The 26399-nt window shown below is 48.7% G+C and overlaps 1 protein-coding gene across 4 annotated transcripts in view; it reads left to right on the top strand.

Annotated features, from left to right (window-relative positions):
- Nucleotides 1-26399, top strand: part of cdc42bpb (CDC42 binding protein kinase beta (DMPK-like)) — a 129864-nt gene that overhangs the window by 45834 nt on the left and 57631 nt on the right. For all 4 annotated transcript variants that reach the window (XM_031836846.1, XM_031836849.1, XM_031836847.1 and 1 more), the window contains exons 3-6: nucleotides 7998-8081; nucleotides 11490-11585; nucleotides 11678-11826; nucleotides 23314-23407. In XM_031836846.1, coding sequence (XP_031692706.1) covers nucleotides 7998-8081; nucleotides 11490-11585; nucleotides 11678-11826; nucleotides 23314-23407 — 423 coding nt within the window. The remainder of the gene's footprint in view (nucleotides 1-7997; nucleotides 8082-11489; nucleotides 11586-11677; nucleotides 11827-23313; nucleotides 23408-26399) is intronic.

Here is a 26399-nt window from a genome sequence, read left to right as displayed (position 1 = left end):
TCCTGCAGCATTGAAGGTCCCCAAGAACACAGTGGCCTCCATTCTTAAATGGAAGAAGTTTGGAATCACCAACACTCTTCCTAGAGCTGGCCGCCCGGCCAAGCTGAGCAATCGTGGGGGAAGGGCCTTTATCAGGGAGGTGACCAAGAACCTGATGGAATCTAGTCAGGATTGAGGATTGAGGGAAAGATGAACTGAGCAAAGTACAGAGAGATCCTTGACAAAAACCTGCTCCAGAGCACTCAGGACCTCAGACTGGGGCACACAGCCAAGACGATGCAGGAGTGGCTTCGGGACAAGTCTCTGAATGTCCTTGAGTGGACCAGCCAGAGCCTGGACCCGATCGAACATCTCTTGATGACCAGGAAATAGCTGTGCAGCTATTTGAGCTTGAGAGTATCTGCTGAGAAGAATGGGAGAAACTCCCCAAATGCAGGTGTGCCAAGCTCATAGCGTCACACCCAAGAATACTTGAGGCTGTAATCGCTGCCAAAGGTGCTTCAACAAAGTACTGAGTGAAGGGTCTGAATACTTATGTAAATGTAATGATATATTTATGCATTTTTTAAAACATTTTTTTGTAATTATGTGGTATTGTGATGTCATTGTGGGGTATTGTGATTAGAGGTTGACCGATTTAATCGGAATGGCCGATTTCTGGACACCGATTTGGCCTCTTATTTCTTTCACATGTATTTTTTTTTACACCTTTATTTAATCTTTATTTAACTAGGCAAGTCAGTTAAGAACACATTCTTATTTTCAATGACGGCCTAGGAACGGTGGGTTAACTGCCTCGTTCAGGGGCAGAATGACAGATTTTTACCTTGTCAGCTCAGGGATTCAATTTGCAACCTTTCGGTTAACTAGTCCAACCCTCTAACCACCTGCCTCACAAGGAGCCTGACTGTTTACGTGAATGCAGTAAGAAGCCAAGGTAAGTTGCTAGCTAGCATTAAACTTATCTTATAAAAAACTATCAATCAATCATAATCACTACTTTGTCTAGTGTGTCCTGCGTTGCATATAATCGATGTGGTGCGCATTCGCGAAAAAGGACTCGTTGCTCCAACCTGTACCTAACCATAAACATCAATGCCTTTCTTAAAATCAATACACAGAAGTATTTATTTTTATACCTGCATATTTAGCTAAAAGAAATCCAGGTTAGCAGGCAATATTAACCAGGTGAAATTGTCACTTCCCTTGCATTCATTGCATGCAGAGTCAGGGTATATGCAACAGTTTGGGCCGCCTGGCTCATTGCGAACTAATTTGCCAGAATATTACGTAATTATGCCATAACATTGAAGGTTGTGCAATGTAATAGCAATATTTAGACTTAGGGATGCCATCCTTTAGATAAAATACGGAACGGTTCCGTATTTCACTGAAAGAATAAACGTTTTGTTTTCGAAATTATAGTTTCCGGATTCGACCATATTAATGACCTAAGGCTCGTATTTCTGTGTGTTGTGTTATGTTATAATTAAGTCTATGGTTTGATAGAGCAGTCTGACTGAGCAATGGTAGGCACCAGCAGGCTCGTAAGCATTCATTCAAACAGCACTTTCGTGCGTTTTGCCAGCAGCTCTTCGCTGTGCTTAAAGCATTGCGCTGTTTATGACTTCAAGCCTATCAACTCCTGAGATTAGGCTGGTGTAACCGATGTGAAATGGCTAGCTAGTTAGCGGAGTGCGCGTTAATAGCGTTTCAAACGTCACTCGCTCTGAGACTTGGAGTAGTTGTTACCCTTGCTCTGCATGGGTAATGCTGCTTCGAGGGTGGCTGTTGTCGATGTGTTCCTGGTTCGAGCCCAGGTAGGAGCGAGGAGAGGGACGGAGGCTATACTGTTACACTGGCAATACTAAAGTGCCTATAAGAACATCCAATAGTTAAAGGTTAATGAAATACAAATCGTATAGAGAGAAATAGTCCTGTAATTCCTATAATAACAACCCCAACCTAAAACGTCTTACCTGGGAATATTGAAGACTCATGTTAAAAGGAACCACCAGCTTTCATATGTTCTCATGTTCTGAGCAAGGAACTGAAACGTTTTACATGGCACATATTGCACTTTTACTTTATTCTCCAACACTTTGTTTTTGCATGATTTAAACCAAATTGAACATGTTTCATTATTTATTTGAGACTAAATAGATTTTATTGATGTATTATATAATGTTAAAATAAGTGTTTATTCAGTATTGTTGTAATTGTCATTACTGGTTCTCCAATAATCGCTATCGGCGTTGAAAAATCATAATTGTTCGACCTCTAATTGTGATGTCATTATGGGGTATTGTGTGTAGATTGATGAGGTGGGAAAAAATGATTGAATCCATTTTAGAATAAGGCTGTAACGTAACGAAAAGTCAAGGCGTCTGAATACTTCCCGAATGCGCTGTACACACACCACTACTGCAGTGCACTCTTCCAGCCCCACCACACACGCACACATTCACCCACACGGCTGCTGCTGCTAACACAGGAGAGAACCTCGTACCCAAATACTCCAAAGCTCAAGCCCTATAGCTGGAGGGCACATGGGGATTCTGTACCCTCTAGTCAATTAGTAACCCGGGCAGCAAGACCCTCCCCTCCCCTCTCCTTCCACCCAGTCGATCATTGACAGCAGACCCAATGGAAGCTCTCCCCTCCCCTTAGCTTCCACCCAGTCAATCATTGACACCAGACCCAATGGAAGCTCTCCCCTCCCCTCAGCTTCCACCCAGTCAATCATTGACATCAGACCCAATGGAAGCTCTCCCCTCCCCTCAGCTTCCACCCAGTCAATCATTGACAGCAGACCCAATGGAGGCTCTCCTCTCCCCTCAGATCCCCCCCCAGTCAATCATTGACAGACTTGATGCAAATTTTATTAGAATGTATTGACAGGCCTCCGTCAAGCCTCTTACTCCTTGATCTCAACACACACACACACACAGCTTTTCTCTCTCGATCTCCTTCCATATACAAGTTTACATCCTGAATCTTTTGAATACACAATGTACCCTGGAAGTGTGACCATGTCCACAGTGGCTGTGTGGGTGTGTGTGCGCTTGACAAGCTCTCAGGCAAAATGTCAAAGAGCTCCAGTGATGTGTGTGTGTGAGAGGCCCCGCCAATGCACGCCTCCCACCATCTCCCTCCTGCTGTAGAATCAGGTCAGCCTGACTGCCTCCGTCTAAATCGGTGTCTAAAAAAGGAGAGGAGGAAATAGGACAAGAGGGGGGGATAAGGATTCAGAGCACCAAGGGTTGGGTTTGTTTTTCTAGGTCAGAGGTCAGTTATCTGGTGTGGTCGGGAGGAGTGATAAAGAGTGCAGAGTGTGTGGCTTATCACTGTGTTCTAACCAGTCCTGTATACACTCAGTGTATACAACCTATATGTCCCTGTGTTGTAGCCTAACCTGATTGTGTGTGTTTGCTAGTTAGTATATCTTGTACTCCTGTGTTTGTTTATGTTTGTGTGAATGTATATTTTGTCCTCTCTTTCCTCTCTGCTTCTTATCTGATCTGTTTACATTGACTGGCAATGTGGTTTTGATCGGTTTGCGTTGACTGACTACTGGCAATGTGGTTTTGATCGGTTTGCGTTGACTGACTACTGGCAATGTGGTTTTGATCGGTTTACGTTGACTGACTACTGGCAATGTGGTTTTGATCGGTTTACGTTGACTGACTACTGGCAATGTGGTTTTAATCGGTTTACGTTGACTGACTACTGGCTATGTGGTTTTGATCGGTTTACGTTGACTGACTACTGGCAATGTGGTATCTTGCTGTTATTGTGAGACAGATCTGGGTTAAAGTAACATTTGAAGTCTTTGAGTCTACCAGATTGGTCAGTTTTGTGACTTTTTTTATTCCTCAATTGGTTCATTAAGCCAGGTACGCTCAATCAAGCACAGATAAAATCTTTCCAGTAATATTTGAACACAGGTCTGGAGATGAGAAATATTGTGTGGATGGGGGATCTTTCTGTCCAAATGTGTGATTTTTGTGTGTGCGCTTGTGTGCCTGCCCGTGTGTGTGTGTGATTGTCTGGTCTCCTGGCCTGCTTTGGCAGCATACCGGCCACCAGACCAGTCAGGTGTGTCCCTCTGACGCACCTCCTCTCTGGCAGTTCACTTGGGTATACACACACCATGTCACTTGTGGTGTGGAGTAAGCCAAGGTTCAGCAAACACACACACACACACACATGTGATCCTTTGCCTTTTTATGTATTAGTGCCTCAGTTGCCCTGGAAAATATTTTCTCATTAAAGGAAAGATTCACCCATTTTGAACGTTAGATTTGTTTTTGTGCATCTCTGAGTGATGATCTATCGATTCCTGCGTCATTTCACGTGTTTCTGAGCTATTGCCATTCGTTCGTGCAGGCAGAAATTTGGCCGGTATGACGTTGCACTGTGTTAGTCTCTCTCACTACACTGGAAGTTCATAGGAATATGACTTTTAGATGGTGAAAAAGTCTATCATATGTCAGATTACTGGCTGACGTTGACTTCTCTCGATTGAGCCATTGATCATATTTTTTTGCGGTATTCCTACCTTCGAGAAATGTGTAATTTGTCTGCCTCTTCAGTCCCGGGTGCAGTTGCATGGTGCAGTTGCATGGTGCAGTTGCATGGTGCAGTTGCATGGTGCAGTTGCATGGTGCAGTTGCATGGTGCAGTTGCATGGTGCAGTTGCATGGTGCCTACTTCACATGCTGTGATATTGACTTTGGTATTATTGTGTGTAGCTACGTTTGGTAGTCAGTCAGCCAGCCCAGAATGCATTGCATTGTCGATTTGCTACCGTAACCATATAAGACAACATGAAACATTTGTTCACAACAACTATTTTTTATTTATTTATTTATTTAATTTATTTATTTTACCTTTATTTAACCAGGTAGGCAAGTTGAGAACAAGTTCTCATTTACAATTGCGACCTGGCCAAGATAAAGCAAAGCAGTTCGACAGATAAAACGACACAGAGTTACACATGGAGTAAAAACAAACATACAGTCAATAATGCAGTATAAACAAGTCTATATACAATGTGAGCAAATGAGGTGAGAAGGGAGGTAAAGGCAAAAAAGGCCATGATGGCAAAGTAAATACAATATAGCAAGTAAAATACTGGAATGGTAGTTTTGCAATGGAAGAATGTGCAAAGTAGAAATAAAAAAATAATGGGGTGCAAAGGAGCAAAATAAATAAATAAATTAAAATTAAATACAGTTGGGAAAGAGGTAGTTGTTTGGGCTAAATTATAGGTGGGCTATGTACAGGTGCAGTAATCTGTGAGCTGCTCTGACAGTTGGTGCTTAAAGCTAGTGAGGGAGATAAGTGTTTCCAGTTTCAGAGATTTTTGTAGTTCGTTCCAGTCATTGGCAGCAGAGAACTGGAAGGAGAGGCGGCCAAAGAAAGAATTGGTTTTGGGGGTGACTAGAGCGATATACCTGCTGGAGCGTGTGCTACAGGTGGGAGATGCTATGGTGACCAGCGAGCTGAGATAAGGGGGGACTTTACCTAGCAGGGTCTTGTAGTTGACATGGAGCCAGTGGGTTTGGCGACGAGTATGAAGCGAGGGCCAGCCAACGAGAGCGTACAGGTCGCAATGGTGGGTAGTATATGGGGCTTTGGTGACAAAACGGATTGCACTGTGATAGACTGCATCCAATTTGTTGAGTAGGGAATTGGAGGCTATTTTGTAAATGACATCGCCAAAGTCGAGGATTGGTAGGATGGTCAGTTTTACAAGGGTATGTTTGGCAGCATGAGTGAAGGATGCTTTTTTGCGAAATAGGAAGCCAATTCTAGATTTAACTTTGGATTGGAGATGTTTGAAATGGGTCTGGAAGGAGAGTTTACAGTCTAACCAGACACCTAAGTATTTGTAGTTGTCCACGTATTCTAAGTCAGAGCCGTCCAGAGTAGTGATGTTGGACAGGCGGGTAGGTGCAGGTAGCGATCGGTTGAAGAGCATGCATTTAGTTTTACTTATATTTAAGAGCAATTGGAGGCCACGGAAGGAGAGTTGTATGGCATTGAAGCTTGCCTGGAGGGTTGTTAACACAGTGTCCAAAGAAGGGCCAGAAGTATACAGAATGGTGTCGTCTGCGTAGAGGTGGATCAGAGACTCACCAGCAGCAAGAGCGACCTCATTGATGTATACAGAGAAGAGAGTCGGTCCAAGAATTGAACCCTGTGGCACCCCCATAGAGACTGCCAGAGGTCCGGACAGCAGACCCTCCGATTTGACACACTGAACTCTATCAGAGAAGTTGTTGGTGAACCAGGCGAGGCAATCATTTGAGAACCCAAGGCTGTCGAGTCTGCCGATGAGGATGTGGTGATTGACAGAGTCGAAAGCCTTGGCCAGATCAATGAATACGGCTGCACAGTAATGTTTCTTATCGATGGCGGTTAAGATATCGTTTAGGACCTTGAGCGTGGCTGAGGTGCACCCATGACCAGCTCTGAAACCAGATTGCATAGCAGAGAAGGTATGGTGAGATTCGAAATGGTCGGTAATCTGTTTGTTGACTTGGCTTTCGAAGACCTTAGAAAGGCACGGTAGGATAGATATAGGTCTGTAGCAGTTTGGGTCAAGAGTGTCCCCCCCTTTGAAGAGGGGGATGACCGCAGCTGCTTTCCAATCTTTGGGAATCTCAAACGACACGAAAGAGAGGTTGAACAGGCTAGTAATAGGGGTGGCAACAATTTCGGCAGATAATTTTAGAAAGAAAGGGTCCAGATTGTCTAGCCCGGCTGATTTGTAGGGGTCCAGATTTTGCAGCTCTTTCAGAACAAGGCTTGGGCGAGTTGCTGTTGCCCTACCAAGCAAAAAGGCACTAACTGCTCATTAAATACATGCTTAATCATGTACAAGTATCCTGCCTCTTGTGTTTTGGAGAGAATGGGGGTCATGTTAGCAGTAACTGTATAAAATTACTATGAAACCAAGGTAAATAAAAGCTGTTTTTCTCAGTTCCACGCAATGAGCAGCTACTGTCTTTTTTTGCTTGGTTAGGGCAGTATTGTTCTCACATATTAGTGGTATTTCACAGTAAATTATAGGAATGAGTGGTTTTGGGTGGATTATCCCTTTCACTAAGCCCTGTCCTGGGGTGTGTCTGAAGCACCGTTACTGCTGGCTTAGCTGTATTTGGCCTCTAAGAAATACGTGTACGATTTTTGAATGTGCATCTAAAAGCCTTAGTTTGTAATGCATTGTAATCATAGCTCAGTGTCGGCTCTCCATATATATACATGTCTAGGCCAGAACTATTTTACCGACCAGAATCACAAGCCACGGTACTACAGTGTTTCCCTTACCATTGTTCAAATAGGGCGGTGGGCCCTCCCAATAAGCTCTGCCCCCCCCCCCTCATCTAAAATTATTTGACTTCAACATTTTGGATGTGTAAGGTGTAATTGCACCCCGCCTGGAAAATAATCTAGGGGAATAGAGGGTCATGTTCCTTAGGGGACGCAATTGCACATTATTTATTTATTAATTTATTTATTTAAATGTTTTGCAACGGAAAACCCAAAATGAGTGTTACTTATTACACAGTCCACTTAGTGTTAAGTCCCTTCCTGTTTCACTCTGTTTTTATCCGTTTGGTAAGTAATGAACACACGCCTGTATTCACCCAATACATGCTGGATGTTGATGTATGTACATGAGGTTAAGGATCACAACACTGCCCGGCGTCTCAAACGGAACCCTATACTTTTGACGAGGTGCGAAGTGAGACTCATCCACTATCATAGAAAGCAGTGGGTCCTAGGGTGGACTGCTGCGGGCTTACAGTAACTAGGCTAGTAGGAGGGGGATGGAAACATCAATAAGGAAAAGTCAGCAATTCCCAGCTCTCTTAATTACACTGCATTTTAATGGTGTAATGATCTCTCTCTCCCCCCCTCCATCTCTCTCCCTTTCTCCTTCCTCTCCCTTTTTTTCATCTCACCCTCTATCCTTCTCCCTCTAGGTTGCGGTGGTGAAGATGAAAAACACGGAACGCGTGTACGCCATGAAGATCCTGAACAAGTGGGAGATGTTGAAGAGAGCCGAGGTAAGGATCATAATGGGACTGTAGAATCTACCATTTGACACAAAGACATAGAAGTTCTAGAGTGTACACTCCTGCTCAAGTCAAGGCTGGATGTTCTATTTCTATGCCGTAGAGAAGAACCATACCCGCCTACTGACTTTGCTGCCAAAAGAGTGCTCAAGGCTTCATTTGCATGGTCGACAATGGTTGTTAGCCACGCTCACCCAGACGTGCACGATCACCTATCCACTCATGAGATTTCCTACATACCTAAATACAGCAGAGACCAAATTCACTGGTTAGGCATAGTTCCAGAAACATTCCCGAAGTTCCAGAGTTTTTTTTTAAGTATAAAAAAAAAAAAAAAAAAAAAAAATCCCGGTTGGATGATTTATTCCCTGCTCCTGGTTCCAAGAACGTTTTCCTCGCTTGTTATTCCCTGCTTGTTGTTCCGGGAATCCTCCAACCTGTATTTCTGAAAAACCTGGGCACTTTGTGGCAATCAGTTTTCTTTTGTTGCATCCCTTGCAACCATTTTGAAGGGAAATGGGTTTCACGGTACCGTGGACTACCCTTAGAGTATTGGCTTTAGTATAATACTACTGCCCCTGAGTATAGTCCGCAACGCTGCCTCTAACCACTGACCCACGGTCACATATTAATTCATCCCTGAAATGCTTAAGGTTAGGATTGATCCTGAACAACTGATCCTAGACCTGTGATGAAGGAAATTGAGCTGAATCTATTCCTGCTCAGCCTCTGACATATTCTGGTGTTGGGTGAATTTGCTCCTAGATGCTGAACTTGGGTCAGTTTTGCGTTTTCCCATGCTAATGGTTAAGATTAGTATTGAGGGCGGGGAAGCTGATCCAAGATCAGCATATAGGGGAAACGTTTAGTTTACCGTACACCGGTATTCTAGCTGGAGAGTGGAGACTGACTGACTCAGGGCAAGCCAGGACGGCCATCTTCTTTTATTGTGCTGTTCTCTACCTCTTGACCTAGTTTTAGCCCAATGGGCTCTGACAGTGGCCTGAGGCCTGGCACGCCGCGTCGCCAGAGCTTTTGTCAGTAATGGTCAGTAATCCCCATCCCACAATCCCTCAGTATGTGTGCAGCCTCTGCAATACAGAGGGGAGGTGTTTACGACTCTACTGGACACACAGCACTGCCTGCAGCATGGCATTCCAACCAGCAGCGGAGTAGGAAAACAGTCTTTAAAGATGAATGGATAGACAGACGGACGGACAGCTAGACCAGCCAAACTCAACTGGCGGATCGCGGTCCGGACCCAGAGAAGGGTCAATCCTGACCGGACAACATTGCATTTTGTTATATAAAAGTCAATATATCATTTTTAGACAGCTTTTAAATAATCAACCGGGCGCAGTGGCCTCTAACTCCGCACCAATCACATTAATCCAAATATCCTCCGCGGAACCTTGGGACAAGCAGGCAGAAAGAAACAAAGATTTGACCGTGGTTTCAACTGTAAATATCACAGATAGGAGGAGCTTAGTTACCAGTATCTTTGTTAAAAAAAAAATGTTTTAAGTTAACTCTGAAAACAACGTTCAAAGACTAGTCAATGGAACAGCATTTATTAATCCTCCCTGCAATTAGCACTAAACCAATGTGCCTGATATGCAGGGTGTTCGTAGCTCTCGTGAAAAGTGCCAATGTTAAGTGCCATTTTCACACCAGGTATAGTAAATTCAATCAGACGTATCCCCTGAACACTGATGTGAGAGCAAACAAGATTAACCAACTAAAATCCCAATATGCGAGGTCCACCAAAGTCCTTATCAATTCCCTGATAGCCCAACAACGTGAAATGGATTCTTCACTGAGGATAGCCTGGGTTTTTGGGGAACACAAATTTCTGTAATTTCTTTCATGAAATCAAATCAAATTTTATGTCACCTGCGCCGAATACAACAGCTGTAGACCTTACAGTGAAATGCTTACTGACAAACCCATAACCAACACTGCAGTTTAAAGAAAAAGAAATAAGTGTTATGTAAAAGTAGCAAATAATTACAGAGCAGCAGTAAAATAACAATAGCGAGGCTATATACAGGGGGTACCAGTACAGAGTCAATGTGGAGGCTATATACAGGGGGTACCAGTACAGAGTCAATGTGGAGGCTATATACAGGGGGTACCGGTACAGAGTCAATGTGGAGGCTATATACAGGGGGTACCGGTACAGAGTCAATGTGGAGGCTATATACAGGGGGTACCAGTACAGAGTCAATGTGGAGGCTATATACAGGGGGTACCGGTACAGAGTCAATGTGGAGGCTATATACAGGGGGTACTGGTACAGAGTCAATGTGGAGGCTATATACAGGGGGTACCGGTACAGAGTCAATGTGGAGGCTATATACAGGGGGTACCAGTACAGAGTCAATGTGGAGGCTATATACAGGGGGTACCAGTACAGAGTCAATGTGGAGGCTATATACAGGGGGTACTGGTACAGAGTCAATGTGGAGGCTATATACAGGGGGTACCGGTACAGAGTCAATGTGGAGGCTATATACAGGGGGTACCAGTACAGAGTCAATGTGGAGGCTATATACAGGGTGTACCGGTACAGAGTCAATGTGGAGACTATATACAGGGGGTACCAGTACAGAGTCAATGTGGAAGCTATATATAATGGGGGTACCAGTACAGAGTCAATGTGGAGACTATATACAGGGGGTACCGGTACAGAGTCAATGTGGAGGCTATATACAGGGGGTACCGGTACCGAGTCAATGTGGAGGCTATATACAGGGGGTACCGGTACCGAGTCAATGTGGAGGCTATATACAGGGGGTACCGGTACCGAGTCAATGTGGAGGCTATATACAGGGGGTACCGGTACCGAGTCAATGTGGAGGCTATATACAGGGGGTACCGGTACAGAGTCAATGTGCGGGGGCACCAGTTAGTCGAGGTAACATGTAAATGTAGGGAGAGTTAAAGTGACTATGCATAGATAATAGAGTAGCAGCAGTGTAAAAGAGGGGGCATTAATGCAGGGCAAGGTCACTTGTGACTGATACATGAATGTTGCACGGCCCACAGTGACTGATACATGAATGTTGCACGGCCCACAGTGACTGATACATGAATGTTGCACGGCCCACAGTGACTGATACATGAATGTTGCACGGCACGTGAGTGAGAGGTTGCGAGCAGGGAGGGGGGGGCTATGAATGATGGTTTGTATGCCAGGGACAGACTACTGGAGTGAGATTAAGGGTACGGCAGACTTAGTGACTGAGATGAGGAGGGTCAAAGATGTGGTTTTTGGTGATTTATCAAGAATTCTAAGTTCAATCTGACCTGAATGAAATTGGCATTTTTAAAAGTGTTTTTTTTACTGAGTGTGTGTGTGGGAGTTTGTTATAGTTGATACCATTGTTTGCCCCTCAGACGGCGTGTTTCCGCGAGGAGAGGAATGTTCTGGTGAATGGAGACTGCCAGTGGATCACCACCCTACACTATGCCTTCCAGGATGACAACTTCCTGGTAACAACTTCACACGCACACACACTTTGTGTATACTCTGTGTGCGGGTGTGTGTACACAGTATAACCCACAGTATAACCCTGTCTCTGCAGTACCTGGTGATGGACTACTATGTGGGCGGTGACCTCTTGACCCTGCTCAGTAAGTTCGAGGACCGTCTCCCAGAGGACATGTCCAAGTTCTATGTGGCAGAGATGGTGCTGGCCATCCACTCTATACACCAACAACACTACGTCCACAGGTAAGAGTGGGTGAGTGGGAACTCATCCTGCACAACCTAATTGACAAAGGCAGAGTCTTCTCATGCTTTGTTGATTTCACAAACGCTTTCGATTCATTAAATTGATGGAAAGTTGTATTGGGGGGAAAACATACAACATTTATATAGTCTATGTACACAAACAGTGTGAGGCTAAAATTGGCAAAAACACATTTCTTTCCACAGGGCCAGGGGGGTGAGACAGGGATGCAGCTTAAGCCCCACCCTCTTCAACATATACAGTTGAAGTCGGAAGTTTACATACACTTAGGTTGGAGTCTTTAAAACTCATTTTTCAACCACTCCACAAATTTCTTGTTAACAAAACTATAGTTTAGGCAAGTTGGTTAGGACATCTACTTTGTGCATGACGCAATACATTTTTCAGGAATTGTTTACAGACTTGAGGAAACGGGTACAAAAGTTTCTATATCCACAGTAAAACGAGTCCTATATCGACATAACCTGAAAGGCTGCTCAGCAAGGAAGAAACCACTGCTCCAAAATCGCCATAAAAAAGCCAGACTACGGTTTGCAACTGCACATGGGGACAAAGATCGTACTTTTTGGAGAAATGTCCTCTGGTCTGATGAAACAAAAATAGAACTGTTTGGCCATAGTGACCATCATTATGTTTGGAGGAAAAAGGGGGAGGCTTGCAAGCCGAAGAACACCATCCCAACCGTGAAGCATGGGGGCAGCAGCATCATGTTGTGGGGTTGCTTTGCTGCAGGAGGGAATGGTGCACTTCACAAAATAGATGGAATCATGAGGTAGGACAACTATGTGGATATATTGAAGCAACATCTCATGGCATCAGTCAGGAAGTTATTGCTTGGTCGCAAATGGGTCTTGCAAATGGACAATGACCCCAAGCATACTTCCAAAGTTGTGGCAAAATGGCTTAAGGACAAATAAGTCAAGGTATTGGAGTGGCCATCACAAAGCCCTGACCTCAATCCTATAGAACATTTGTGGGCAGAACTGAAAAAGCGTGTGCGAGCTTGGAGGCCTACAAACCTGACTCAGAGAGAGCTCCTCGTTCTAACATCTCTTAATCTCTTCTCTTATTGACCCTGAACTTAGTCGAGCAGCTGACCAATTACGCAAGACTAGTTCTGGATTAACCGTGATTGGTGTGTCTGACTGATCTATAGTAGGCAGATCTTGCTCTGAGTGTGTGAAGGTGTGCGTAAAGAGAGGGTGTGTGTGTGTGTGTGTGTGGAGAGAGGTAGGTAGGTGTGTGTGTGTGTGTGTGTGGAGAGAGGTAGGTAGGTGTGTGTGTGTGTGTGTGTGGAGAGAGGTAGGTAGGTGTGTGTGGAGAGAGGTAGGTAGGTGTGTGTGTGTGTGTGTGTGTGTGTGTGTGTGTGTGTGTGTGGAGAGAGGTAGGTAGGTGTGTGTGTGTGTGTGTGGAGAGAGGTAGGTAGGTGTGTGTGTGTGTGTGTGTGTGGAGAGAGGTAGGTAGGTGTGTGTGTGTGTGTGGAGAGAGGTAGGTAGGTGTGTGTGTGTGTGTGTGGAGAGAGGTAGGTAGGTGTGTGTGTGTGTGTGTGTGTGTGGAGAGAGGTAGGTAGGTAGGTGTGTGTGGAGAGAGGTAGGTAGGTGTGTGTGTGTGTGTGTGGAGAGAGGTAGGTAGGTGTGTGTGGAGAGAGGTAGGTAGGTGTGTGTGTGTGTGTGGAGAGAGGTAGGTAGGTGTGTGTGTGTGTGTGTGGAGAGAGGTAGGTAGGTAGGTGTGTGTGTGTGTGTGTGTGTGTGTGTGTGTGTGTGTGTGTGTGGAGAGAGGTAGGTAGGTAGGTGTGTGTGGAGAGAGGTGGGTAGGTGTGTGTGGTGAGAGGTGGGTAGGTGTGTGTGGTGAGAGGTGGGTAGGTGTGTGTGGTGAGAGGTGGGTAGGTGTGTGTGGTGAGAGGTGGGTAGGTGTGTGTGGTGAGAGGTGGGTAGGTGTGTGTGGTGAGAGGTGGGTAGGTGTGTGTGTGAGAGGTGGGTAGGTGTGTGTGTGAGAGGTGGGTGGGTAGGTGTGTGTGTGGAGAGGTGGGTGGGTAGGTGTGTGTGTGGAGAGGTGGGTAGGTAGGTAGGTGTGTGGAGAGGTGGGTAGGTAGGTAGGTGTGTGGAGAGGTGGGTAGGTAGGTGTAGGTGTGTGTGGAGAGGTGGGTAGGTAGGTGTGTGTGTGTGTGTGGAGAGGTGGGTAGGTGTGTGTGTGTGGATAGGTGTGTGGGGGTAGGTGTGTGTGTGTGTGGAGAGGTGGGTGTGTGTGTGTGGAGAGGTGGGTGTGTGTGTGTGGAGAGGTGTGTGTGTGTGTGGGGAGAGGTGGGTGTGTGTGTGGGGAGAGGTGGGTAGGTGGGTGTGTGTGTGGAGAGATGGGTAGGCGTGTGTGTGGAGAGGTGGGTGGGTGTGTGTGTGGAGAGGTGGGTGGGTGTGTGTGTGTGGAGAGGTGGGTGGGTGTGTGTGTGTGGAGAGGTGGGTGTGTGTGTGTGTGGAGAGGTGGGTAGGTGTGTGTGTGTGGAGAGGTGGGTAGGTGTGTGTGTGTGGAGAGGTGGGTAGGTGTGTGTGTGTGTGTGTGTGTGGAGAGGTGGGTAGGTGTGTGTGTGTGTGTGTGTGTGTGTGTGGAGAGATGGGTAGGTGTGTGTGGAGAGGTGGGTAGGTGTGTGTGTGTGTGTGTGGAGAGAGGTGGGTAGGTGTGTGTGTGTGGAGAGGTGGGTAGGTGTGTAGGTGGGTGTGTGTGTGTGTGTGTGTGTGGAGAGGTGGGTGGGTGTGTGTGTGTGGAGAGGTGGGTGTGTGTGTGGAGAGGTGGGTGTGTGTGTGTGTGTGTGGAGAGGTGGGTAGGTGTGTGTGTGTGGAGAGGTGGGTAGGTGTGTGTGTGTGGAGAGGTGGGTAGGTGTGTGTGTGGAGAGGTGGGTAGGTGTGTGTGTGTGGAGAGGTGGGTAGGTGTGTGTGTGTGGAGAGGTGGGTAGGTGTGTGTGTGTGGAGAGGTGGGTAGGTGTGTGTGTGTGGAGAGGTGGGTAGGTGTGTGTGTGTGTGTGGAGAGATGGGTAGGTGTGTGTGTGTGTGTGTGGAGAGAGGTGGGTAGGTGTGTGTGTGTGTGGAGAGGTGGGTAGGTGTGTAGGTGGGTGTGTGTGTGGAGAGGTGGGTAGGTGTGTGGGTGTGTGTGTGGAGAGGTGGGTAGGTGTGTGTGTGGGTAGGTGTGTGGAGAGGTGGGTAGGTGTGTGTGTGTGGAGAGGTGGGTAGGTGTGTGTGTGTGTGTGGATAGGTGTGTGGGGGTAGGTGTGTGTGTGTGTGTGGAGAGGTGGGTGTGTGTGTGTGGAGAGGTGTGTGTGTGTGGGGAGAGGTGTGTGTGTGTGTGTGTGGGGAGAGGTGGGTGTGTGTGTGGGGAGAGGTGGGTAGGTGTGTGTGTGTGTGTGGAGAGATGGGTAGGCGTATGTGTGTGTGTGGAGAGGTGCGTGTGTGTGTGTGTGGAGAGGTGCGTGTGTGTGTGTGTGGAGAGGTGGGTGGGTGTGTGTGTGTGGAGAGGTGGGTGTGTGTGTGTGTGGAGAGGTGGGTAGGTGTGTGTGTGTGTGGAGAGGTGGGTAGGTGTGTGTGTGTGTGTGTGTGTGTGGAGAGGTGGGTAGGTGTGTGTGTGTGTGTGTGTGTGTGTGTGGAGAGGTGGGTAGGTGTGTGTGTGTGTGTGTGGAGAGAGGTGGGTAGGTGTGTGTGTGTGGAGAGGTGGGTAGGTGTGTAGGTGGGTGTGTGTGTGGAGAGGTGGGTGTGTGTGTGTGTGTGTGGAGAGGTGGGTGGGTGTGTGTGTGTGGAGAGGTGGGTGTGTGTGTGTGTGGAGAGGTGGGTGTGTGTGTGTGTGTGTGGAGAGGTGGGTAGGTGTGTGTGTGTGGAGAGGTGGGTAGGTGTGTGTGTGGAGAGGTGGGTAGGTGTGTGTGTGGAGAGGTGGGTAGGTGTGTGTGTGTGTGTGTGGAGAGGTGGGTAGGTGTGTGTGTGTGTGGAGAGGTGGGTAGGTGTGTGTGTGTGTGTGTGGAGAGGTGGGTAGGTGTGTGTGTGTGGAGAGATGGGTAGGTGTGTGTGTGTGTGTGGAGAGAGGTGGGTAGGTGTGTGTGGAGAGGTGGGTAGGTGTGTAGGTGGGTGTGTGTGTGGAGAGGTGGGTAGGTGTGTGGGTGTGTGTGTGGAGAGGTGGGTAGGTGTGTGTGTGGGTAGTTGTGTGGAGAGGTGGGTAGGTGTGTGTGTGTGGAGAGGTGGGTAGGTGTGTGTGTGTGGGTAGGTGTGTGTGTGTGTGGAGAGGTGGGTAGGTGTGTGTGTGTGTGTGGAGAGGTGGGTAGGTGTGTGTGTGTGTGTGTGTGGAGAGGTGGGTAGGTGTGTGTGTGTGTGTGGAGAGGTGGGTAGGTGTGTGTGTGTGGAGAGGTGGGTAGGTGTGTGTGTGTGTGTGGAGAGGTGGGTAGGTGTGTGTGTGGAGAGGTGGGTAGGTGTGTGGAGAGGTGGGTAGGTGTGTGTGTGTGTGTGTGTGGAGAGAGGTGGGTAGGTGTATGTGTGTGTGTGGAGAGGTGGGTGGGTAGGTGTGTGTGTGTGGAGAGGTGGGTGGGTGTGTGGAGAGGTGGGTACGTGTGTGTGTGTGTGTGTGTGTGTGTGGAGAGGTGGGTAGGTGTGTGTGGAGAGGTGGGTAGGTGTGTGTGTGTGGAGAGGTGGGTTGTTGTGTGTGTGTGTGTGTGTGTGTGTGGGGAGAGGTGGGTAGGTGTGTGTGTGTGGAGAGAGGTGGGTAGGTGTATGTGTGTGTGGAGAGGTGGGTGGGTAGGTGTGTGTGTGTGTGTGGAGAGGTGGGTGGGTGTGTGTGTGGAGAGGTGGGTGGGTGGGTGTGTGTGTGGAGAGGTGGGTAGGTGTGTGTGTGTGTGTGTGTGGAGAGGTGGGTAGGTGTGTGTGGTGTGTGTGGAGAGGTGGGTAGGTGTGTGTGGTGTGTGTGGAGAGGTGGGTAGGTGTGTGTGTGGAGAGGTGGGTTGTTGTGTGTGTGTGTGTGTGTGTGTGTGTGTGTGGAGAGGTGGGTAGGTGTGTGTGTGTGGAGAGGTGGGTAGGTGTGCGTGTGTGTGTGTGGAGAGGTGGGTAGGTGTGTGTGTGTGTGTGTGTGTGGAGAGGTGGGTAGGTGTGTGTGTGTGTGTGTGTGTGGTGTGTGTGTGTGGAGAGGTGGGTAGGTGTGTGTGTGTGTGTGTGGAGAGGTGGGTAGGTGTGGTGTGTGTGTGTGTGTGTGTGGAGAGGTGGGTAGGTGTGTGTGGAGAGGTGGGTAGGTGTGGTGTGTGTGTGGAGAGGTGGTAGGTGTGTGTGTGTGTTGTGGAGAGGTGGGTAGGTGTGTGTGTGTGGTGTGGAGAGGTGGGTAGGTGTGTGTGTGGAGAGGTGGGTAGGTGTGTGTGGAGAGGTGGGTAGGTGTGTGTGTGTGTGTGTGGAGAGGTGGGTAGGTGTGTGTGTGTGTGGGTAGGTGTGTGTGTGTGGAGAGGTGGGTAGGTGGGTGTGTGGAGAGGTGGGTAGGTGGGTGTGTGGAGAGGTGGGTAGGTGTGTGTGTGTGTGTGGAGAGTGTGTGTGTGTGTGTGGAGAGGTGGGTAGGTGTGTGTGTGTGTGTGGAGAGGTGGGTAGGTGTGTGTGTGGGTAGGTGTGTGTGTGTGTGTGGAGGTGGGTAGGTGTGTGTGTGGAGAGGTGGGGTAGGTTGTGTGTGGAGAGGTGGGTAGGTGTGTGTGTGGAGAGGTGGGTAGGTGTGTGTGTGGAGAGGTGGGTAGGTGTGTGTGTGGAGAGGTGGGTAGTGTGTGTGTGGAGAGGTGGGTAGGTGTGTGTGTGGAGAGGTGGGTAGGTGTGTGTGTGGAGAGGTGGGTAGGTGTGTGTGTGGAGAGGTGGGTAGGTGTGTGTGTGGAGAGGTGGGTAGGTGTGTGTGTGGAGAGGTGGGTAGGTGTGTGTGTGGAGAGGTGGGTAGGTGTGTGTGTGGAGAGGTGGGTAGGTGTGTGTGTGGAGAGGTGGGTAGGTGTGTGTGTGGAGAGGTGGGTAGGTGTGTGTGTGTGTGTGTGGAGAGGTGTGTGTGTGTGTGGAGAGGTGTGTGTGTGGAGAGGTGTGTGTGTGTGTGGGTAGGTGTGTGTGTGTGTGGAGAGGTGGGTAGGTGTGTGTGTGTGTGTGTGGAGAGGTGTGTGTGTGTGTGGGTAGGTGTGTGTGTGTGTGGAGAGCTGGGTAGGTGTGTGTGTGTGTGGAGAGGTGGGTAGGTGTGTGTGTGTGGAGAGGTGGGTAGGTGTGTGTGGAGAGGTGGGTGTGTGGAGAGGTGGGTAGGTGGAGAGGTGGGTAGGTGTGTGTGTGTGGAGAGGTGGGTAGGTTTGTGTGTGTGTGTGTGGAGAGGTGTGTGTGTGTGTGTGTGTGGAGAGGTGTGTGTGTGTGTGTGTGTGTGGAGAGGTGGGTAGGTGTGTGTGGAGAGGTGGGTAGGTGTGTGTGTGGAGAGGTGGGTAGGTGTGTGTGTGGAGAGGTGGGTAGGTGTGTGTGTGGAGAGGTGGGTAGGTGTGTGTGTGGAGAGGTGGGTAGGTGTGTGTGTGGAGAGGTGGGTAGGTGTGTGTGTGGAGAGGTGGGTAGGTGTGTGTGGAGAGGTGAGTAGGTGTGTGTGGAGAGGTGGGTAGGTGTGTGTGTGTGTGTGTGTGTGTGGAGAGGTGGGTAAGGGTGTGTGTGTGTGTGTGGAGAGGTGGGTAGGTGTGTGTGTGGAGAGGTGGGTAGGTGTGTGTGTGTGGAGAGGTGGGTGGGTGGGTGTGTGTGTGTGGAGAGATGGGTAGGGGTGTGTGTGTGTGTGTGGAGAGGTGGGTAGGTGTGTGTGGAGAGGTGGGTAGGTGTGTGTGTGTGTGGAGAGGTGGGTAGGTGTGTGTGTGTGTGGAGAGGTCGGTGTGTGTGGGTAGGTGTGTTTGGGCAGGGACCGGTGAGAGAGGGAGGAGCTGCAGCTAACAGCAGCTAAGCTAGCAAACCCCCCAAAGAAGTTGGTCTTTCTCTCCTGTTCTACTAGTTTTCAACTTTCTTTCGTTGTCCAGAAGTCATAGGCATCCCATCCTAGTCCTATTAGCAAACCCGTCCTGGTCGCGTCGGCAGCCCGTCCTCGTCGCGTCGGCAACCCGTCCTGGTCGCGTCGGCAGCCCGGTCCTGGTCGCGTCGGCAGCCCGGTCCTGGTCGCGTCGGCAGCCCGGTCCTGGTCGCGTCGGCAGCCCGGTCCTGGTCGCGTCGGCAGCCCGGTCCTGGTCGCGTCGGCAGCCCGGTCCTGGTCGCGTCGGCAGCCCGGTCCTGGTCGCGTCGGCAGCCCGGTCCTGGTCGCGTCGGCAGCCCGTCCTGGTCGCGTTTGACAGAAATATTTATTTCAGCTCATGAAACATGGGGCCGACACTTTCCATTTCGTTTAATATTTTTTGTTCAGTGTAAATGTATTGTAGTTATCTACTGAGGAGCAGGAAATTACCAAGTATACATACGTCTCTAACCTACCAATAATACTGAGCCAGTCTTCTACCAACATTGTTATTAGCCTAAAGCATTTGCATATGATTTGGGTAGTGTGGGGTGCTGTCGCTGTGCTGAAGTGATACTCATAAAAATTCTTCAAGGTTGGCAAGTTTGGTGTGTGTGTGTGTGTGTGTGTGTGTGTGTGTGTGTGTGTGTTAGGGAGTCTCTCCCCACGTCACTGACCCTGTACCCAGATGACTGACCAGCCAGCCTTATGTGGATGTGGGATATGGAGGGGCCTCTTCCTGGCAGCAATGCCCCCTGGGAAACGGAGTCCTGTCCAGCAATCCTGCCTGTTTCCTGTCTGCTCTAGCCACAGACCAGGACTGCTCTCCCATTCTCTAGTACCCTTCTCCCTGAAGTGTTCACTTGTTCCCTCCCCCTCGTGGATTTAATAGGGAAAGGAAGGACTTATTTGACGAATGTGGTGGACACTCCCTCTAAGCCCCCCATGCTTACAGCAATCTAATGCTTTGGAATCCTTCAGAAGGAATGGAACAGAGAGTATTGGACCGCAGCCAGAGGACGGAAGAGTCTGGTACCATTCTGACCTACAGTTCCTTTCCCTCAGTGCCTACCCCATCTGAATGGGATGGATCAGGTGTAATGGGCAACAATGTGGCTGAAAGTCTAAGTCAGCGACTGTCACAGCAAATATACGTTTTAATTTCATCAACATTGTCAAGTAGAAGTATATTAGGGTTATAATATTTTAGAGAACAATCTAATGATTTATTACGTTTTGACTTTCATTTCGGAGCACCTTCTTGAATTGTCCTGTTTTTCTCCACATTGTACAGCAGGGGGTGATGGCAGGGGGTGATGGCATCCTTTCAGATTTGGGAACACTGGACAGGGGGCTAGGGAAGGGGCTAGGAGCTGAAATGGAACAGGGCCTTCTGGGATGCACTGTAGCGAAATAGTGGGGAGACTGAGGGAGACGAGATGAATCAACTGCGAGAGAGATGGAGGGTGGGATAGAAGAGAATTGATGAGAGAGATGGAGTGTGAACTAGAGAGACGGAGCAACAGAACGAAAGAGTCGGGAAGCCTACATTCTCTCTGAGACACACGTACTCTGACACACAAACACACACACTGACAGTGTTTATAGTCTGGTTGTACTCAAGCCCAGTGCCTAACAAAACACAGAGAGACAAGTCTATATATCAAAACAGCCTTGCGGCCCTGTTCCAATGTTTTGAATACAGCTTTCTATCTTTCTTTACTTCCTTCCTTGAAGTCAACACTGATCTGTTTATGTTTGGAATGGTTTCCATCCTATCGCTGTCTCAGAAATAGCTGATCGGTGAATTAATCAAGGAAGGAACCAATGAAGGTAAGAAAGGAGTAAGGATGGATGAGAATTCTAGTCTGAATAGGGGAGCCTTGGTAGATTGGTTTAGTGCACTGATTGACAAACACATCTTACTCTAGTGGTTGGGAGTTTGTGTATGCTTCGGTTTGTGTGAGTGAGTGTGTAAAGAGAAATGTATTAAACAAAGAGGTGTGTGTTTGTATGTGTGTGTGTGTGTGTGGGTCTCCTGTATGAGAGAGAGAGACGTATGAATGAAAAGTTCTGTGTGTGGTTGTGATATTTGAAATGACACTGTTGCGCACACGTGTGTGTGTGTGGCCTGATACTTTGCGTTGGGCTGGGTGTGTTTGTGTTTAGGTGTTTACTCCGTGCCCAGTGTGGTGCCAGGGTTAGTACAACAGAGGGCACAGTGTGTGTGGCCTGTGTCAAGCCAGGGAGCGTGAGGAGAGGGGGATCGGGAGAGAGGGAAAGGAGAGGGAGGGAGGGTGGATGAACAATGACAAGCTGTTCAGCTCAGAGAACCACCCGGGAGAGAAATGTTGAGGAAGGAGCGGAGGGAAATGTGTATGTTATTGAACCGTACATTGTCTTAGAGTGAATCCGATACAATGTCACGTAGTGATAAACATTGCTTTATATTGGTGGAGAGGTTGGTTTTATACATTTACCTTATCCTAACCCGTTTCTGTCTGTCTGTCGTGTGTCCTCGCTCGCTCTCTCTCGCTCCGCTCTCTCTCGCTCGCTCTCTCTCGCCCGCTCTCTCTCGCCCGCTCTCTCTCGCCCGCTCTCTCTCGCCCGCTCTCTCTCGCCCGCTCTCTCTCGCCCGCTCTCTGTCTCGCCCGCTCTCTGTCTCGCCCGCTCTCTGTCTCGCCCGCTCTCTGTCTCGCCCGCTCTCTGTCTCGCCCGCTCTCTGTCTCGCCCTCTCTCTGTCTCGCCCTCTCTCTGTCTCGCCCTCTCTCTGTCTCGCCCTCTCTCTGTCTCGCCCTCTTCTGTCTCGCCCGCTCTCTGTCTCGCTCGCTCTCTCTGTCTCGCTCGCTCTCTCTGTCTCGCTCGCTCTCTCTGTCTCTCTCGCTCTCTCTGTCTCGCTCGCTCTCTCTGTCTCGCTCGCTCTCTCTGTCTCGCTCGCTCTCTCTGTCTCGCTCGCTCTCTCTGTCTCGCCCTCTCTCTGTCTCGCCCTCTCTCTGTCTCGCCCGCTCTCTGTCTCGCTCGCTCTCTCTGTCTCGCTCGCTCTCTCTGTTCTCGCTCGCTCTCTCTGTCTCGCTCGCTCTCTCTGTCTCGCTCGCTCTCTCTGTCTCGCTCGCTCTCTCTGTCTCGCTCGCTCTCTCTGTCTCGCTCGCTCTCTCTGTCTCGCTCGCTCTCTCTGTCTCGCTCGCTCTCTCTGTCTCGCTCGCTCTCTCTGTCTCGCTCGCTCTCTCTGTCTCGCTCGCTCTCTCTGTCTCGCTCGCTCTCTCTGTCTCGCTCGCTCTCTCTGTCTCGCTCGCTCTGTTCGCTCGCTCTCTCTGTCTCGCTCGCTCTCTCTGTCTGTCTCGCTCGCTCTCTCTCTCTGTCTCGCTCGCTCTCTCTCTCTGTCTCGCTCGCTCTCTCTCTCTGTCTCGCTCGCTCTCTCTCTCTGTCTCGCTCGCTCTCTCTCTCTCTCTGTCTCGCTCGCTCTCTCTCTCTGTCTCGCTCGCTCTCTCTCTCTGTCTCGCTCGCTCTCTCTCCTCTGTCTCGCTCGCTCTCTCTCTCTCTCTGTCTCGCTCGCTCTCTCTCTCTCTCTGTCTGTCTCGCTCTCTCTCTCTGTCTGTCTCGCTCTCTCTCTCTCTCTGTCTCGCTCGCTCTCTCTCTCTCTCTCTCTGTCTCGCTCGCTCTCTCTCTGTCTCGCTCGCTCTCTCTCTGTCTCGCTCGCTCTCTGTCTCGCTCGCTCTCTCTCTGTCTCGCTCGCTCTCTCTCTGTCTCGCTCGCTCTCTCTCTCTCTCTGTCTCGCTTGCTCTCTCTCTCTGTCTCGCTCGCTCTCTCTCTCTGTCTCGCTCTCTCTCTCTCTCTGTCTCGCGCTCGCTCGCTCTCGCTGTCTCGCTCTCTCTCTCTGTCTCGCTCGCTCTCTCTCTCTGTCTCGCTCGCTCTCTCTCTCTGTCTCGCTCGCTCGCTCTCTCTGTCTCGCTCGCTCTCTGTCTCGCTCGCTCTCTCTCTCTGTCTCGCTCGCTCTCTCTGTCTCGCTCGCTCGCTCTCTCTCTGTCTCGCTCGCTCTCTCTCTGTCTCGCTCGCTCTCTCTCTCTCTCTCTGTCTCGCTCGCTCGCTCTCTCTCTCTCTCTCTGTCTCGCTCGCTCGCTCTCTCTCTCTCTCTGTCTCGCTCGCTCTCTCTCTCTCTCTCTCTGTCTCGCTCGCTCTCTCTCTGTCTCGCTCGCTCTCTCTCTCTCGCTCTCTCTCTGTCTCGCTCGCTCTCTCTCTCTCTCTGTCTCGCTCGCTCTCTCTCTCTGTCTCGCTCGCTCTCTCTCTCTGTCTCGCTCGCTCTCTCTCTCTGTCTCGCTCGCTCTCTCTCTCTGTCTCGCTCGCTCTCTCTCTCTGTCTCGCGCTCGCTCGCTCTCGCTGTCTCGCTCGCTCTGTCTCGCTCGCGCTCTGTCTCGCTCGCTCTGTCTCGCTCGCTCTGTCTCGCTGTCTCGCTCGCTCTGTCTCGCTGTCTCGCTCGCTCTGTCTCTCTCTCCCTCCAGAGATATCAAACCAGACAACGTGCTGTTAGACATGAAGGGTCATATCCGTCTGGCCGACTTTGGCTCCTGCCTGAAAATGATGCAGGACGGCACGGTGAGCAACACAGACCCCACACCCCAGACCCCACGCACCAGACCCCCCCCCCCCCCACGCACCAGACCCCCCCCCCCCCACGCACACAAACCCCCCCCACGCACACAAACCCACCACACCCCAGACCCCCCACGCAAACAACCCACCACGCCCTAGACCCCACACGCAAACAAACCCACCACGCCCCAGACCCCCCACGCAAACAAACCCACCACGCCCCAGACCCCCCACGCAAACAAACCCACCACGCCCCAGACCCCCCACGCAAACAAACCCACCACGCCCCAGACCCCCCACGCAAACAAACCCACCACGCCCCAGACCCCCCACGCAAACAAACCCACCACGCCCCAGACCCCCCACGCAAACAAACCCACCACGCCCCAGACCCCCCACGCAAACAAACCCACCACGCCCCAGACCCCCCACGCAAACAAACCCACCACGCCCCAGACCCCCCACGCAAACAAACCCACCACGCCCCAGACCCCCCACGCAAACAAACCCACCACGCCCCAGACCCCCCCGCGCACCAAACCCACCCAAGACCCCACCACACCCCAAACCCACCACACCCCAGACCCCCCCAGACACGCCCCACAGCCCAGACACGCCCCACAGCCCAGACACGCCCCACAGCCCAGACACGCCCCACAGCCCAGACACGCCACAAATATTATTTTGTGGGGGAAAAACACCTGTATAATAGTGTTGCATGTTTCTATTATCTTATTTGTGTTTCTGAGAAAAATGTCCTTTTCAAAATGTGTATTATTTTATACCACACAAATTACCAAAATGACAGGCTACACTGACACCGACAGATTAGACTAGCCATTTGCTTTTCAAACTGTTTTTCCAGCAATAGTATTTTGAAATATTGCGAAAGGCCTTATAGCTGCTGCCTGCTGTTCACTGACAGACACGACTCAACAATCAGGGGTTTGATATTTACCAGGCCTGCTGCCCAATTGGCTCTTCAACTGTAGTCCTACATGCACTAGTCGTGATAAAACAACCCACAGCATTTAAAAAAAAATATTTAAACAATAAGCTATTGGTCGTCATTATTCCTGGTCTATTTCAATGATTTAATGTATTTATCTACAGATAGGAGTAATTATATACATTTTGCAAATGTATTTAAATTGATCTGCAGCACCCCTTCCCATGGCTATTTTTGCTTGTCCCTAAGGCCAAATAATCAATACTTCTTGTTATTAATTCAATGGTGGTCAGTAACCCCATGGAATATGAGGTTATTGTGCAGGTAGGCCTACTATTACAATAATATTTAGAATAATCTATCAACATGGTACAAGCCTATATCTGATCACTGTTTTGCCAAAAGTGGTTTTACCTACAGTGCCTTCAGAATGTATTCACACCCATTGATCTTACAGCATGAATTAAAAAAATTATTAAATCGCACATTTTTTTGTCACTGGCCTACACACAATGTCAGTAATGTAGATATTTTTAATTTTAATATAAGTATTTTTTGTTATGGCAGGCCTAAATAAGTTCAGGGGTAAAGATTTGCCTAACAAATGACATACAAAGTTGCAATGACTCATGGACTCACTCTGTGTGCAATAATGGTGTTTAACATGATTTGTGAATGACTTCCTCATCTGTACCTCACACATACAGTTACAGTATCTGTAAGGTCCCTCAGTTGAGTAGTGAATTTCAAACACAGATTCAACCACAGACCGAGGAGATTTTCCAATGCCTCGCAAAGAAGGGCGCCTATTGGTATATGGGTCAAAAACAAAAGAGGCAGACATTGAATATACCTTTGAGCATGGTGAAGTTATTCATTACACTTTGGATGGTGTATCAATACACCCAGTCACTACAAAGATACAGGCGTCCTTCCTAACTCAGTTGCCGGAGAGGAAGGAAACCGCTCAGGGATTACACTACGAGGCCAATGGTGACTTTAAACCAGTTATAGAGTTTAATGGCTGTAATGGGAGAAAACTGTGGATGGATCAACATCGTAGTTGCTCCACAATACTAACCTAAATGAGTGAAAAGAAGGAAGCCTGTACAGAGTAAAAATGTTAATTTAAAAAATGCATTCTGTTTGCAATAAGTTAAAACTGCAAATATATTACATAGAAATTAACTTTATGTCCTGAAAAGAAAGCGTTATGTTTGGGGGGAAAAACATCATCACTGACGGCCACACTTCATATTTTCAAGCATGGTAGTGGCTGCATCATGTTATGGGTATGCTTGTCATCGGCAAGGACTAGGGAGTTTTTTGTTGTTGATATAGAGAAACAGTAAATTCACCTTTTAAGCAGGACAATAACTTAAGATGACATTGGATGTTCCTGGATGGCCTAGTTTCTGTTTTGACTTAAATCGGCTTGAAAATCTATCGCAAAACTGGAAAATGGCTGTCTAGCAATAATCAACAACCAACTTGACAGAGCTTAAAGAATAATGGGCAAATGTTGTACAATCCAGGTGTGGAAAGCTCTTAGACTTACCCAGAAAGACTCCCAGCTGTAATCGCTGCCAAAGGAGATTAGAACATGTATTGATTCAGCGGTGTCAATACTTATGTAAATTTGATATTTCTAGATTTCATTTTCAATCAATGTGATAAAATGTCTAAACATGTTTTCATTGTGGGATATTGTGATGTCATTATGGGGTTTTGTGATGTCATTATGGCGTATTGTGGGATATTGTGATGTCATTATGGGGTTTTGTGATGTCATTATGGCGTATTGTGGGATATTGTGTGTAGATGGGTGAAAAATATATTTAATCCATTTTGAATTCAGGCTGGAACACAACAAAATATAGAATCAAGGGGTATGAATACTTTCTGAAGGCACTTTATATTGTAATATAAATGTTTTGTTTTTTTTACCTGGTTGTAGGGTAAACTGCACCAAATTTTTATGTTCATAAAGGCTAATAAGAAAATATGAGTAGCCTACGTGAAAGTTTTACAAATTTGTGGTTGCAT

This window comes from Oncorhynchus kisutch, linkage group LG12 (assembly GCF_002021735.2).
Source record: "Oncorhynchus kisutch isolate 150728-3 linkage group LG12, Okis_V2, whole genome shotgun sequence".
Lineage (NCBI taxonomy): Eukaryota > Metazoa > Chordata > Actinopteri > Salmoniformes > Salmonidae > Oncorhynchus > Oncorhynchus kisutch.
Note: the sequence above shows the minus strand (reverse complement) of the source record. Positions and strands in the feature narration are given on the sequence as shown.